General features: G+C 36.7%; 1 protein-coding gene across 7 annotated transcripts in view; it reads right to left on the bottom strand.

Moving 5' to 3' along the window:
• LOC136024922 (calsequestrin-2-like) overlaps positions 1–13,212 on the bottom strand; it is a 176,417-nt gene that overhangs the window by 32,149 nt on the left and 131,056 nt on the right. For 4 of the 7 annotated variants that reach the window (XR_010616961.1, XR_010616972.1, XR_010616974.1 and 1 more), the window contains one exon: positions 1,687–2,139. The exons of the other annotated variants lie outside the window; for them this stretch is intronic. Coding sequence is in view for 1 of the 4 variants with exons in the window: in XM_065700501.1 (XP_065556573.1) it covers positions 2,124–2,139 (16 nt within the window). In the remaining 3 variants the exon portion in view is untranslated. Of the gene's footprint in view, positions 1–1,686; positions 2,140–13,212 lie in introns of those variants that run through there. 7 annotated transcript variants of the gene reach the window in all.

Raw genomic sequence — 13,212 nt, 5'->3', positions numbered from 1 at the left:
AAATTTCTCTGTAAGTAATATTTAATTGGCATTGTTTTTCAAAATTATTTCAAGTCAGAAAGTTTTAAGTCCTTGTCGGCCAACCGTTTATCGCCAAACGAAAAACAGGTCGTACCCGTTTGGAATGGGAGGATGTCATATATTTTATATCCAAAATAAGACAAGTGGTCAATCACCAAAGTTTAGATGGCGTTGGTGATTTTCAGTTTTCCAAGGGAAAGAAAGGGTTTCCCCGTTGTGAAAAAAAAGATATTTTGTGAAATACGAGTACAGTGCATAGAACCCGTACCCCCTCCACCTTGCCTGACAATTTAATAACCTTTAGTTGTCATCTTTGGGGATCAATAAATTTGTAACGTTTGAATTTTTTCCGAAGAAAAGCTTTGTAAAATTTAACTAATTAGCTTCGCTTATTCATTTATTTGGCTCTATGTGGGTATATAGATAAAAATTTATTGTACTAAAAACTTCATAACCTGAAACGAGCAAAAGTAAATACAGGAAAATCCTTGTTGTCTGCCAGCTGTTTCTGACTTCTGTCAGAAACAGAAGTATTTCTGTTTTGATTACCTTGCTAATTTAAAGTGTACCTAATCTTTTAATAGACTCTATGTGTTGTAATCGATTGTCTCAAGGCAATGTGTTTTAAATCAGGTATGTATGCATGCAGGGTGAGAGAGTCTTTGGGACCATGTAACGTCAAAGTAAAAAAAATGTAAAAAATTCTTATTTGTTGCCTATAAAAAATAAAAATACATAAATAACAATAGATATTAAATACGAAAATACCTACCCCCTCCCAAGGACACTCCTATACTTATTGCTCCAAAACGCTTATATAAAATTTATTGGGTCCTCTTCTGTATTACTATCACCCATTCCGAAACTAATTTTTACAAATGTTAATAAAAAAAGGCATAAAGAAATTAATAAAGAAAATTCATATAATTTACAAAGAAAAATTTTGCAGCCATTGATAATGCTAAAATTAATACTGTAATAATTACACCCCTCTCCCCTCTCTCACAGTCAAAGTTTTCAGCTTCGTCAGGCAATTTTGGACATGCATCATTGCTGGCTGATGGCTTACAACCAAGTTACCGATTTACTTCATATTCACAAAAATTATATTTCACATCTTTGTTACTATTTGGTATAGCTAACTAATGTTATAATACATGTTTGTTTGACCCTATTTTTAGTCATTAAATGGTCTTACTCTTTTGATGCCAAACTTTTAACAACGCTCTGTTTTAATGGTCTCTTTAGCATTATCCAAAAGTACGTTTTAGAATATTCTTAGATTTCCACAAATATTCCAATTAGAAGTGACCGGTTTTCCAGCTTTGAACTCACTTCCGGAGCATAAATCTACTCCTCTTAATCAAACTTAAAACTGAAAGAATCACTTCACCAATTGATTGATTCAATAATTATATTTGATATATTAGTCTATTTTATCATTTTGTAATTACCATTCTATTAATTTAAAACACAGATGCGCTACTTCTTTTTGTAATATATAAAAAAAAAAACATTCCAGGACTATGATCTTGAGCAAGATCATCTTTCCAATTGACTCAATCATTTTTTCAGGGTTCCTAAAATAATTCCTTTCTTTAGGATCGGCAAGTAGCAAGTACACGATAATCTGTAAGCATACAAAAAAGGAAAGTTTCACTTAAACAAGCTTATACTTTTTTAATTAAATTTTTAATAAGATGAAGAAAATAAAATGACGGTGATTCTTTTTTTTGTGTTTCTTGACTCAGGAAGCGGCTCCTTGGCTGAGGAGGAGAAGCCACACAAGGAGTAGAAGAGCTTAGATGAGCAGTAAATTCGTTTAGTAAGGGATGAGCAAATAACATAATAGATTTGAAAATGTTAAGGGTTTCATTTCTTTTAACACATGAAAAGAGGAGATAAAAAAGAATAAACAAAGGTTTTACTGAAAATTAACTTTACTTAAGGTTGAGAACCCTTGGTTTTTATTTAAACTTTAGAATTATAAGGGGCCACGTCTGCTGCAACGCCTTTTTCTGTGAAAATAAATGCTATCACACAAAAAGACGGCAACAGATATACAGACCTTACAGATTTAGTTTCGAAACTTACTGCTCAGCTCAACCTATTTTCAACCTAGAAAAGAAGAAGGACGTTAATCGATTGGAGATGAAAATAGAGATGGAGATAAAATCAGCTTTTTGAATCTAAATTTATTTAGAAAACTTCCCTGAAAATGATGATAAAGGTAAAATAAATGGAGATATTTTCTGGTATTTGTATATGGGTCACAAACAGAAGTATGGTCAAAAACGGGTCACAAACAAAAATGTCGGTTAATTATTTAGATTTCTTTTTTTTCTGTTTAAATGGTGGTAATTTTAACTGAGATTATAGGAAAAGTTTTTTAGTATTACATTCAAAAGGTTCTTGGACTATTTTTGACGTAACACCTTAAATTGGGTATTCTCGTCTTACACCACACTGTCATTCTATGAAGAGCAAATAAATTTTCAAGTGGGGATACATCCATTTATTTAGAGTAAAAAAAAAGCGATCTTCATCAGTAGAATTACTACTGATCTATCAGTTATCGATAATCAGTAGAATAAATCTACTGATGATGATCGCTGCATATGTTAACATGTAGCTTAAATCACTCTGTTTTGTCCGTTTTGTAGGTCAAGCTTTATGTACAGGTTTCATTGAATCTACCTTTAACTGACTCTCTCCCTTTCCTATGAGCAGGTAAGCTAAATTAGATGGCTGAAAGGGCAAATAAAAATACTTTTGGAGATATTAACAACCCCCTTCCCCATAGCCCCTGGGGAAAAGTCTTTAAGTTACAAAAGCGCCTATTGTTTATGTATAGTATTTGTTATTGGGAATTATGTTCCAATATTAAACTTAACCCCTCCCCCCCAACAAGGATAATTTTTCATGGGGAAGGAAGTTTCCAGGGGGAAATTTTTCAGGAAAAATTTTATACCAGGAGAATTTGGAGGAATTCCTATAGAAAATGCTTCTTATGTCTTGCTTTCTCATTACCTACTTAATTTTACGCATGGAGATGTTAAAGGTAATTGTCCAGGGTAAATTTTCACCACGATTGAATTGTTTACAGAATATATCCTTGGCGAGGAAGGATTTTTCAGCGGAGGAGTAGTCTGATTTCTATCAGAAATTAAATTTCTGATAGAAAGTTACTGAAAGTAAGGAGCAACATTAAAACTTAAAACGAACAGAAATTACTCCGTATATGAATGAAGCTGTTCCGTCCTCAACGCCCCGCTCTCTACGCTAAAGTTTGACTTTTTCAACTTTTTAAAACAGTAAAAAACCTGATGATTTCTTGACGAAGCTTATATATCTAAAATCAGCATTTAAATGCGATTCTTTTGATGTAACTATTGGTATCAAAATACCGTTTTTTACAGTTTCGGTTACTATTGAGGCGGGTTGCTCCTTACTACAGTTCGTAACCACGAACTGTTTGAAAAAAGATACAAGTTTGATTTTTAGAAACCTGTTGCATACAATGTACTATGAATTTCATTGATAGTGTTTTATGCAGTTTTGTATCAACCAAAGAGCCACAGGGACTATTACGAGGTGGGAGGGGGGAAGAGAAGATTTGCTTTTATAACAGAACAAATATGATGTTTTGGAAAAAGAGTAATAGGGAATCGAATGGCGTCATTTCTTTCTCATGTTTCCTTCAAAAGAACCCCTCACCTTCACTATTATCACGCTTTTTATTACAAAACCTGACATGGCACTAAATTCTATTTTAATCCCTTCGCGACCACTTTATAATAGATTCATTCTAGCAAATCAACTCATTCCTTCTAATTAATCATTAATGAATAATAAATTCATTCTCTGAAGTATTCTACATCAAGAGAGAGAGAAAGATGGGTTTATTAATATAAATAACTAAACAAAACAAGCAAATAGCCCGAAGCAAAGCTTGTTTAGGCTTACAACCCCAATACAAACAATACGAAAAGAAGAAGAAAAGAAAATAGAAAAGAAAAGGAAAAGAAAAATAGAAGAAAAGAAGAAGAAAAAACATTCAATTACCCTGCAATCCAATCGTCACGGAATTACACTTCAAAAAAGACAAAACAAAAAGAAACTAAAACCCCTTGATCAGTATCGCCTAGAACAAAACCAACATCTTGGCTCCACTTGAGGTCCACTCAACTATCACAACCATAAATATTAAGGCAAAATAGCTTTACTTCCCGCCGAAATTAAAAAAAATTATCCATGTTTCTCAAAGTCGTAGGTAAACAATTCCATGCATGGGGTCCTAGATGCCGGATAGAAAATTGAGATCTACGGGTAATAGAAAGCGGACGACGAATTATATCGGACTGTCTCGTAAAATGTGTATGAATATCGCTTCCTAATTCAAAAATACTTTTAAAACATATTGGTAAATAATTTTGAAAATATTTATATATAAACAGGCTTCGATAAAAAGTAATAAGTTCTGCTAAAGGCAAGATTTTGCAATCGATATACCTCTTTTGTACCGAGTCTTTAAAACCTACACCACATAACACTCGAAGCGCTTTATTCTGCAAAACTCGAATATGATGGAGATGAGAAGGAAATGTACTACCCCAAACATTACAACAATATAGCAAATAAGGATTAATTAAGGAATAATACAGTGTTCTTTAAATATCTCTTGGGAAAATGTACTTCAACTTTCTTAAAATGCCAACATTCCTAGCGAGTTTAAGACTAAAAGAATCTATATGTTCTCTAAAACTGAGACATTCATCAATTAATACTCCTAGATATTTTGTACAATTTATTCTTAAAATACTCATATCAGCAATATTAAGTCTGTCTATCCAAGGGTAATAATTTGAGCTCCTACCATACAATAAAAAGCAAGATTTACTGTAATTCAAATTTAACTTATTAAGACGAACATATGGTAAAGAATTTAACTCCAGGGATTCAGACAGACACCGAGTCATTCAAATAAGACATAATCTATGTATTCTATATTATCTTATATATAAACATGTATTATGTCTATCTGTTACATTATCTTCTATAAAAAAAAACTAAAAAAAGGAGAGAAAAAAAGAAAGAAAAAAAATTCAATAATTGCACTTTACATTTGGAAAAATTTCAAAATCTTTTTGATTTATGATTTATTAAGACAAGCAGAAATGAAGTCTTGTAACGATGCCATTTTCAATGGAGCCTAATTAACGACTAATAAGTATATCTTTAAATTTGTTTTCTACATAAGATATATCCATAACACGTCTCAGAGCACTTTTTATATCTCTTTCTGGTGTTGGAAATTTTTTTTAATGAAAATGCTTATTCTCTTTTCGTTTTTAAAACGCCAGAGAATTTATCCCTTAAATATACCCCAGAATTGGAATAAGATCTTTCAATCTCTTTACTTTTATATGAAGGCTCGTCAGCTCCTCAGTACCTTGTTCTTGGATGTCCTTAGGAAGAAAATGGACTTGGGAGTGGACTAGGCACCCTATAATCTTTTTGGTTACTTAAAAAGGGCACTAGAACCTTTGTTTCCCATTTGAAAGAGCTCCTTTCTGATCTTATATGACAATTGGACCAATACAATCAACCCTGAAGAAAATTTATATATATATATATATATATATATATATATATATATATATATGATATATATATATATATATATATATATATATATATATATATATATATATATATATATATATATATATATATGTCAAACAGTTTGTATGTCAAACCGTAGTAAGGAGCAATCCTGCTCAATAGTAACCAAAACTCTAAAACCGGAATTTTGGTATCAATAGTTACATCAAAAGAATTACATTTTAATGCTGATTTTAAATATATAAGCTTCATCAAGTTTAGTTTTACCGACCAAAAGTTAAGAGCCTGAGAAAATTTGCCTCATTTCAGAAAATTGGGGGAAATACCCCCTAAAAATCATACAATATTAAGGAAAATCACACCACCAGTTTCAGTGTATCAGAGAAGTTTCATCCCGATCTCTCGACTCTTAAGCGTTTTCCAAGATTTAAGGTTCCCCCCTCCAACTCTCCCCAATGTCACCAGATCTGGTATGGATTTAAAATAAGAGCTCTAAGACATGAGTTTCTTCTGCATGTCAAATTTCATTAAGATCCGGTCACCTGTTCTTGAGTTAAAAATACCTCTATTTTTTTCATTTTTTTGAATTAACAACCCCCCCTCCCAAGTCTCCCAAAGAGAGCAGATTCAGTCGGGTTAGGTCAATCAATTATTTGGGACTTGCGCTTATTAAATATCCGCGTTATTTTAGTCTTTCCTCTCTACTGGCCGCAGTCTCGTTTGAGGTTTTCTTTTACCCCCGTGGAAAATCCCATCAACATACGACCGCCCCCCCTAGCCTAAAAAATGTATACATACTTCCCAATAACAAATATTATACGTAAACAATGGGCAAATTTTGTAGCGTAAAAGACCTTTCTCTTTGTGAGCGGACCTCCTCTCCTGTGAGCGGAGAGAAAGGGCCATGAAACAGAGATCAGTACCGCCGGTTTGGACCTTTGTCTCGGTCTAGTGCGTCTTACTTACTCTCCTGTGAGCAGGTAAGCTAAATTAAATGACTGCATTGTAATCTTTAGAACTAAAAGCTTCAGTCTCTGACTAAAACTTATGATTTCCTGATCACCCATTCATAAGTTAAAAATACCTCATTTCTTTCAATTTTTCTTCTCCCTCCAGCCCCCCCCCCCCAGATAGTCGAACTGGGGCAACGACTGTTATCAAGTCAATTTGAATAGGTCCCTGACACGCCTACCAATTTTCATTGTCCTAGCACGTCCAGAAGTACCGAACTCACCAAAGCACTGGAAATCCCCAGACAGAAACAATGCCAATTAGAAATTACTTCCAGAGAAAATTAAGCTCGGATCCTGTGACACTACTAATTAGTTCTGTCAATTATCCAGCTGGCTTTGATGTTTTAAGAGAACGTAATAGCACCTCCCTGAAGCTCTACCAGAAACCTTTTAATAGCTGGGTAAAAAACTATGTTTTCTCCAACTACGTGGTTGGCCCAATAAGCTGAGCCCTCATCATTAATATCCAGTATCTGCAGGATTCATCCTTATTGCTTGCAAGAGTGGTTTAAGGCAATCAAGTTAGTATGTAATATTGCAAATTAGTTACTTGCTCTGAGGGCAAGAGTTAATATGCAGCTTGTCAAGCTAATCCCCCATAAAAATACCATAATAAGGGAATATCAAAAACAGCAATAATGAAAAACAAGCAATTAAAATCGAGTAAACATCAAGTTACTTAAACAAGAGCTAAGAGCTCATATGGCACTTGTGACGAGGCGAGAAGAGCTAAGAGCCAAAAGATCATATGGTATGAGCTCTAACAAAAATCTATGAATCAATAGATTGATTTAAAAAGGAAAATAAGAGGCTTAATGCCGGTCAAGATTTAAAATAAGAGCTCTGAGTCACAAAGTCCTTCTAAATATCAAAATTCCTTAAGATCCGATCACCCACTCGTAAGTTATAAATACCTAACTTTTTCTAATTTTTCCTCTCCCTTTTGCCCCGCAGCTGGTCGAATCTGGGAAAATGACTTTATCAAGTCAAATTGTGCAGCTCCCTGACACGTCTACCAATTTTCATCGCCCTAGCACGTCCAGAAGCACCGAACTCGCCAAATCACTGAACCCCTCCCCCCAACTCCCCCAAAGAAGGCGAATCCAGTACGATTCTGTCAATCACGTATCAAGGACATTTGTTTATTCTATCCACCAAGATTCACCCTGATTCCTACACTCTTAAGTGTTTTTCAAAGATTTCCCCCTCCAACTCCCCCCAATGTCAAAAGATCTGGTCAGGATTTGAAATAAGAGCTCTGAGACACGAATTCCTTCTAAAATTCAAATTTCATTACGATCCGATCATCTATTCGTAAGATAAAAATACCCCATTTTTCATGTTTTCCAAGAATTCCGGTCTCCCCCTCCAACTCCCCCGAATGTCACAGGATCTGGTCGGAATTTGAAATTAGAACTTTAAAGCACAAGATCCTTCTAAATATCAAATTTCATTAAGATCTGGTCACCCTTTCGTAAGTTACAAATACCTCAATTTTCAAAATTACCCCCCCCCCCCCAAATTACACCAAAAAGAGCAGATCCGGTCCAGTTATGTCAGGCAAGTATCTTAGACAGGTTTCTATTCTTCCCATCCAGTTTCATCCTGATCTCACCGCTTTAAGTATTTTCTAAGATTTCTGGTCCCCCCCAACTGCCCCCCCCCCAATTACGCTTGATCCAATTGAGATTTAAAATAAGATATCTGAGTTACGAGGTCCTTCTAAATATGAAGTTTCATGAAGATCCGATCACTCCTTCGTAAGTTAAAAATACGTTATTTTTTCTTATTTTTTAGAATTACCCCCCCCCCAATTGAGCGGATCCGTTCCAATTATGTAAATCACGTATGCGAGACTTCTGCTTATTTTTCCAACCAAGTTTCATCCCAATCCCTCCAATCTAAGCGTTTTCCATCATTTTAGGTTTCCCCACCCCAAACTTCCCCCAATGTCACCAGATCCGAAGAGCTTTGAGACACGATATTCGTCTAAATATTAAATTTCATGGAGATCCAATCACCCGTTCGTAAGTTAAAAATACCTAATTTTTTCTAATTTTTCAGAATTAACCCCCCCCCCCCCAACTACCCCAAAGAGAGCGGATCCGTTCTGGTTATGTCAATCATGTATCTAGGACTCGTGTTTTTTTCCCCACCAAGTTTCATCCCGATCCCTCCACTCTAAGTGTTTTCCGAGTTTTAGGTTTCCCCCTCACAACTCCCCCCCCCCCCCAATGTCACCAGATCCGGTTGGATTTAAAATAAGAACTCTAAGCCACGATATCGTTCTAAATATCAAATTTCATTGAGATCCGATCACCCGTTCGTAAGTTAAAAATACCTCATGTTTTTAATTTTTCGGAAATACCCCCCCCCCCCAACTGCCCCAAAGAGAGCGGATCCGTTCCGTTTATATCAATCATCTATCTACGACTTGTGTTTATTTTTCCCACCGTGTTTCATGCCGATCCCTCCACTCTAAGTGTTTTCCAAGTTTTAGGTTTCCCCCTCCCAACTTCCCGCCCCCGTCACCAGATCCGGTCGGGATTTAAAATAAGAGCTCTAAGACACGATATCCTTCTAAACATCAAATTTCATTGAGATCTGATCACCCGTTCGTAAGTTCAAAATACCTCATTTTTTTCTAATTTTTAAGAATTACTCCCCCCCCTCCAACTACCCCAAAGAGAGCGAATCAGTTCCGAGTATGTCAATCATGTATCTGGGACTTGCTCTTATTTTTCCCATCAAGTTTCATCCCGATCCCTCCACTCTGTGTTTTCCAACATTTTAGGTTTCCCCCCTCCAACTCCCCCCAATGTCATCAGATCCAGTCGGGATTTAAAATAAGAGCTCTGAGACAAAATATCATTCCAAACATCAAATTTCATTAAGATCCAATCACTCGCTCATAAGTTAAAAATACTTCATTTTTTCTATTTTTTCCGAATTAACCGGCCCCCCACTCCCCCCAGATGGTCAAATCGGAAAAACAACTATTTCTAATTTAATCTAGTCAGGTCCCTGATACGCTTGCCAAATTTCATCGTCCTAGCTTACCTGGAAGTGCCTAAAGTAGCAAAACCGGGACTTTAGGTTTCCCCCTCCAACTCCTCCCAATTTTATCAGATCCGGTTGGGATTTAAAATAAGAACTCTGAGACACAATATTATTCCAAACATCAAATTTCATTAAGATCCAATCACCCGTTCATAAGTTAAAAATACTTCATTTTTTTCTCTCCCTTTTGCCCCGCAGCTGGTCGAATCTGGGAAAATGACTTTATCAAGTCAAATTGTGCAGCTCCCTGACACGTCTACCAATTTTCATCGCCCTAGCACGTCCAGAAGCACCGAACTCGCCAAATCACTGAACCCCTCCCCCCAACTCCCCCAAAGAAGGCGAATCCAGTACGATTCTGTCAATCACGTATCAAGGACATTTGTTTATTCTATCCACCAAGATTCACCCTGATTCCTACACTCTTAAGTGTTTTTCAAAGATTTCCCCCTCCAACTCCCCCCAATGTCAAAAGATCTGGTCAGGATTTGAAATAAGAGCTCTGAGACACGAATTCCTTCTAAAATTCAAATTTCATTACGATCCGATCATCTATTCGTAAGATAAAAATACCCCATTTTTCATGTTTTCCAAGAATCCCGGTCTCCCCCCCCAACTCCCCCGAATGTCACAGGATCTGGTCGGAATTTGAAATTAGAACTTTAAAGCACAAGATCCTTCTAAATATCAAATTTCATTAAGATCTGGTCACCCTTTCGTAAGTTACAAATACCTCAATTTTCAAAATTACCCCCCCCCCCAAATTACACCAAAGAGAGCAGATCCGGTCCAGTTATGTCAGGCAAGTATCTTAGACAGGTTTCTATTCTTCCCATCCAGTTTCATCCTGATCTCACCGCTTTAAGTATTTTCTAAGATTTCTGGTCCCCCCAACTGCCCCCCCCCAATTACGCTGGATCCAATTGAGATTTAAAATAAGATATCTGAGTTACGAGGTCCTTCTAAATATGAAGTTTCATGAAGATCCGATCACTCCTTCGTAAGTTAAAAATACGTTATTTTTTCTTATTTTTTAGAATTACCCCCCCCCCCCCCAATTGAGCGGATCCGTTCCAATTATGTAAATCACGTATGCGAGACTTCTGCTTATTTTTCCAACCAAGTTTCATCCCAATCCCTCCAATCTAAGCGTTTTCCATCATTTTAGGTTTCCCCACCCCAAACTTCCCCCAATGTCACCAGATCCGAAGAGCTTTGAGACACGATATTCGTCTAAATATTAAATTTCATGGAGATCCAATCACCCGTTCGTAAGTTAAAAATACCTAATTTTTTCTAATTTTTCAGAATTAACCCCCCCCCCAACTACCCCAAAGAGAGCGGATCCGTTCTGGTTATGTCAATCATGTATCTAGGACTCGTGTTTTTTTCCCCACCAAGTTTCATCCCGATCCCTCCACTCTAAGTGTTTTCCAAGTTTTAGGTTTCCCCCTCACAACTCCCCCCCCCCAATGTCACCAGATCCGGTTGGATTTAAAATAAGAACTCTGAGCCACGATATCGTTCTAAATATCAAATTTCATTGAGATCCGATCACCCGTTCGTAAGTTAAAAATACCTCATGTTTTTAATTTTTCGGAAATACCCCCCCCCCCCAACTACCCCAAAGAGAGCGGATCCGTTCCGTTTATATCAATCATCTATCTAGGACTTGTGTTTATTTTTCCCACCGTGTTTCATGCCGATCCCTCCACTCTAAGTGTTTTCCAAGTTTTAGGTTTCCCCCTCCCAACTTCCCGCCCCCGTCACCAGATCCGGTCGGGATTTAAAATAAGAGCTCTAAGACACGATATCCTTCTAAACATCAAATTTCATTGAGATCTGATCACCCGTTCGTAAGTTCAAAATACCTCATTTTTTTCTAATTTTTAAGAATTACTCCCCCCCCCTCCAACTACCCCAAAGAGAGCGAATCAGTTCCGAGTATGTCAATCATGTATCTGGGACTTGCTCTTATTTTTCCCATCAAGTTTCATCCCGATCCCTCCACTCTGTGTTTTCCAACATTTTAGGTTTCCCCCCTCCAACTCCCCCCAATGTCATCAGATCCAGTCGGGATTTAAAATAAGAGCTCTGAGACAAAATATCATTCCAAACATCAAATTTCATTAAGATCCAATCACTCGCTCATAAGTTAAAAATACTTCATTTTTTCTATTTTTTCCGAATTAACCGGCCCCCACTCCCCCCAGATGGTCAAATCGGAAAAACAACTATTTCTAATTTAATCTAGTCAGGTCCCTGATACGCTTGCCAAATTTCATCGTCCTAGCTTACCTGGAAGTGCCTAAAGTAGCAAAACCGGGACTTTAGGTTTCCCCCTCCAACTCCTCCCAATGTTATCAGATCCGGTTGGGATTTAAAATAAGAACTCTGAGACACAATATTATTCCAAACATCAAATTTCATTAAGATCCAATCACCCGTTCATAAGTTAAAAATACTTCATTTTTTCTATTTTTTGCGAATTAACTGGGCCTCCACCCCCCCACCCCCCCAGATGGTCAAATCAGGAAAACGACTATTTCTAATTTAATCTGGTCCGGTCCCTGATACGTTTGCCAAATTTCATCGTCCTAGCTTACCTGGAAGTGCCTAAAGTAGCAAAACCGGGACCGACAGACAGACCGACAGAATTGGCGATTGCTATATGTCACTTGGTTAATACCAAGTGCCATAACAAGTAAATTCGATAAGGACTATTGACAATGCCCTAATGCCAATTTCCATCAAAACGAACCTGAGCTGAATTGGAGTTTAGCAACAAAATATTTTGTATACAAAGCATGAGCTATATTTTGATTAATCCTATATAGTCAAACGGTTCGTGGTAACGAACTGTAGTAAGGAGCGACCCGGCTCAATAGTAAACAAAACTCTAAAAGACGGAATTTTGATGCTAAAATATACATCAAAAGAATCGAATTTTCATGCTGATTCTAGATATATAAGTTTCATAAAATTTAATCTTTGTCATCAAAAGTTACGAGCCTGAGAATATTTGCCTTATTTTGGAAAATAGGGGAAAACACCCCCTAAAAGTCATAGAATCAAAACGAAAAATCACACCATCGTGTTCAGCGTATAAGAGAACCTTATAGCGAAAATTTCAAGCTCCTATCTACAAAAATGTGGAATTTCGTATTTTTTTTGCCAGAAGACAGGTCACGGGTGCGTGTTTGTTTGTTTTTTTTTTTTCCCAGGGGTCATCGTATCGACCAAGTGGTCCTAGAATCTCGCAAGAGGGCTCATTCTAACGGAAATGAAAAGTTCTAGTGCCCTTTTTAAGTGACAAAAAAAAATTGGAGGGCACCTAGGCCCCCTCCCACGCTCATTTTTTCCCAAAGTCAACGGATCCAAATTTTGAGATAGCCATTTTGTTCCGCATAGTCAAAAACCATATTAACTATGTCTGTGGAATGACTCACTCCCCCACAGTCCCTGGGGGAGGGGCTGCAAGTTACATACTTTG

Source organism: Artemia franciscana, chromosome 3 (assembly GCF_032884065.1).
Source record: "Artemia franciscana chromosome 3, ASM3288406v1, whole genome shotgun sequence".
In the NCBI taxonomy this organism is placed as follows: domain Eukaryota; kingdom Metazoa; phylum Arthropoda; class Branchiopoda; order Anostraca; family Artemiidae; genus Artemia; species Artemia franciscana.
The sequence above is the reverse complement of the archived record's forward strand: the minus strand, read 5'-3'. Positions and strand labels throughout refer to the sequence as shown.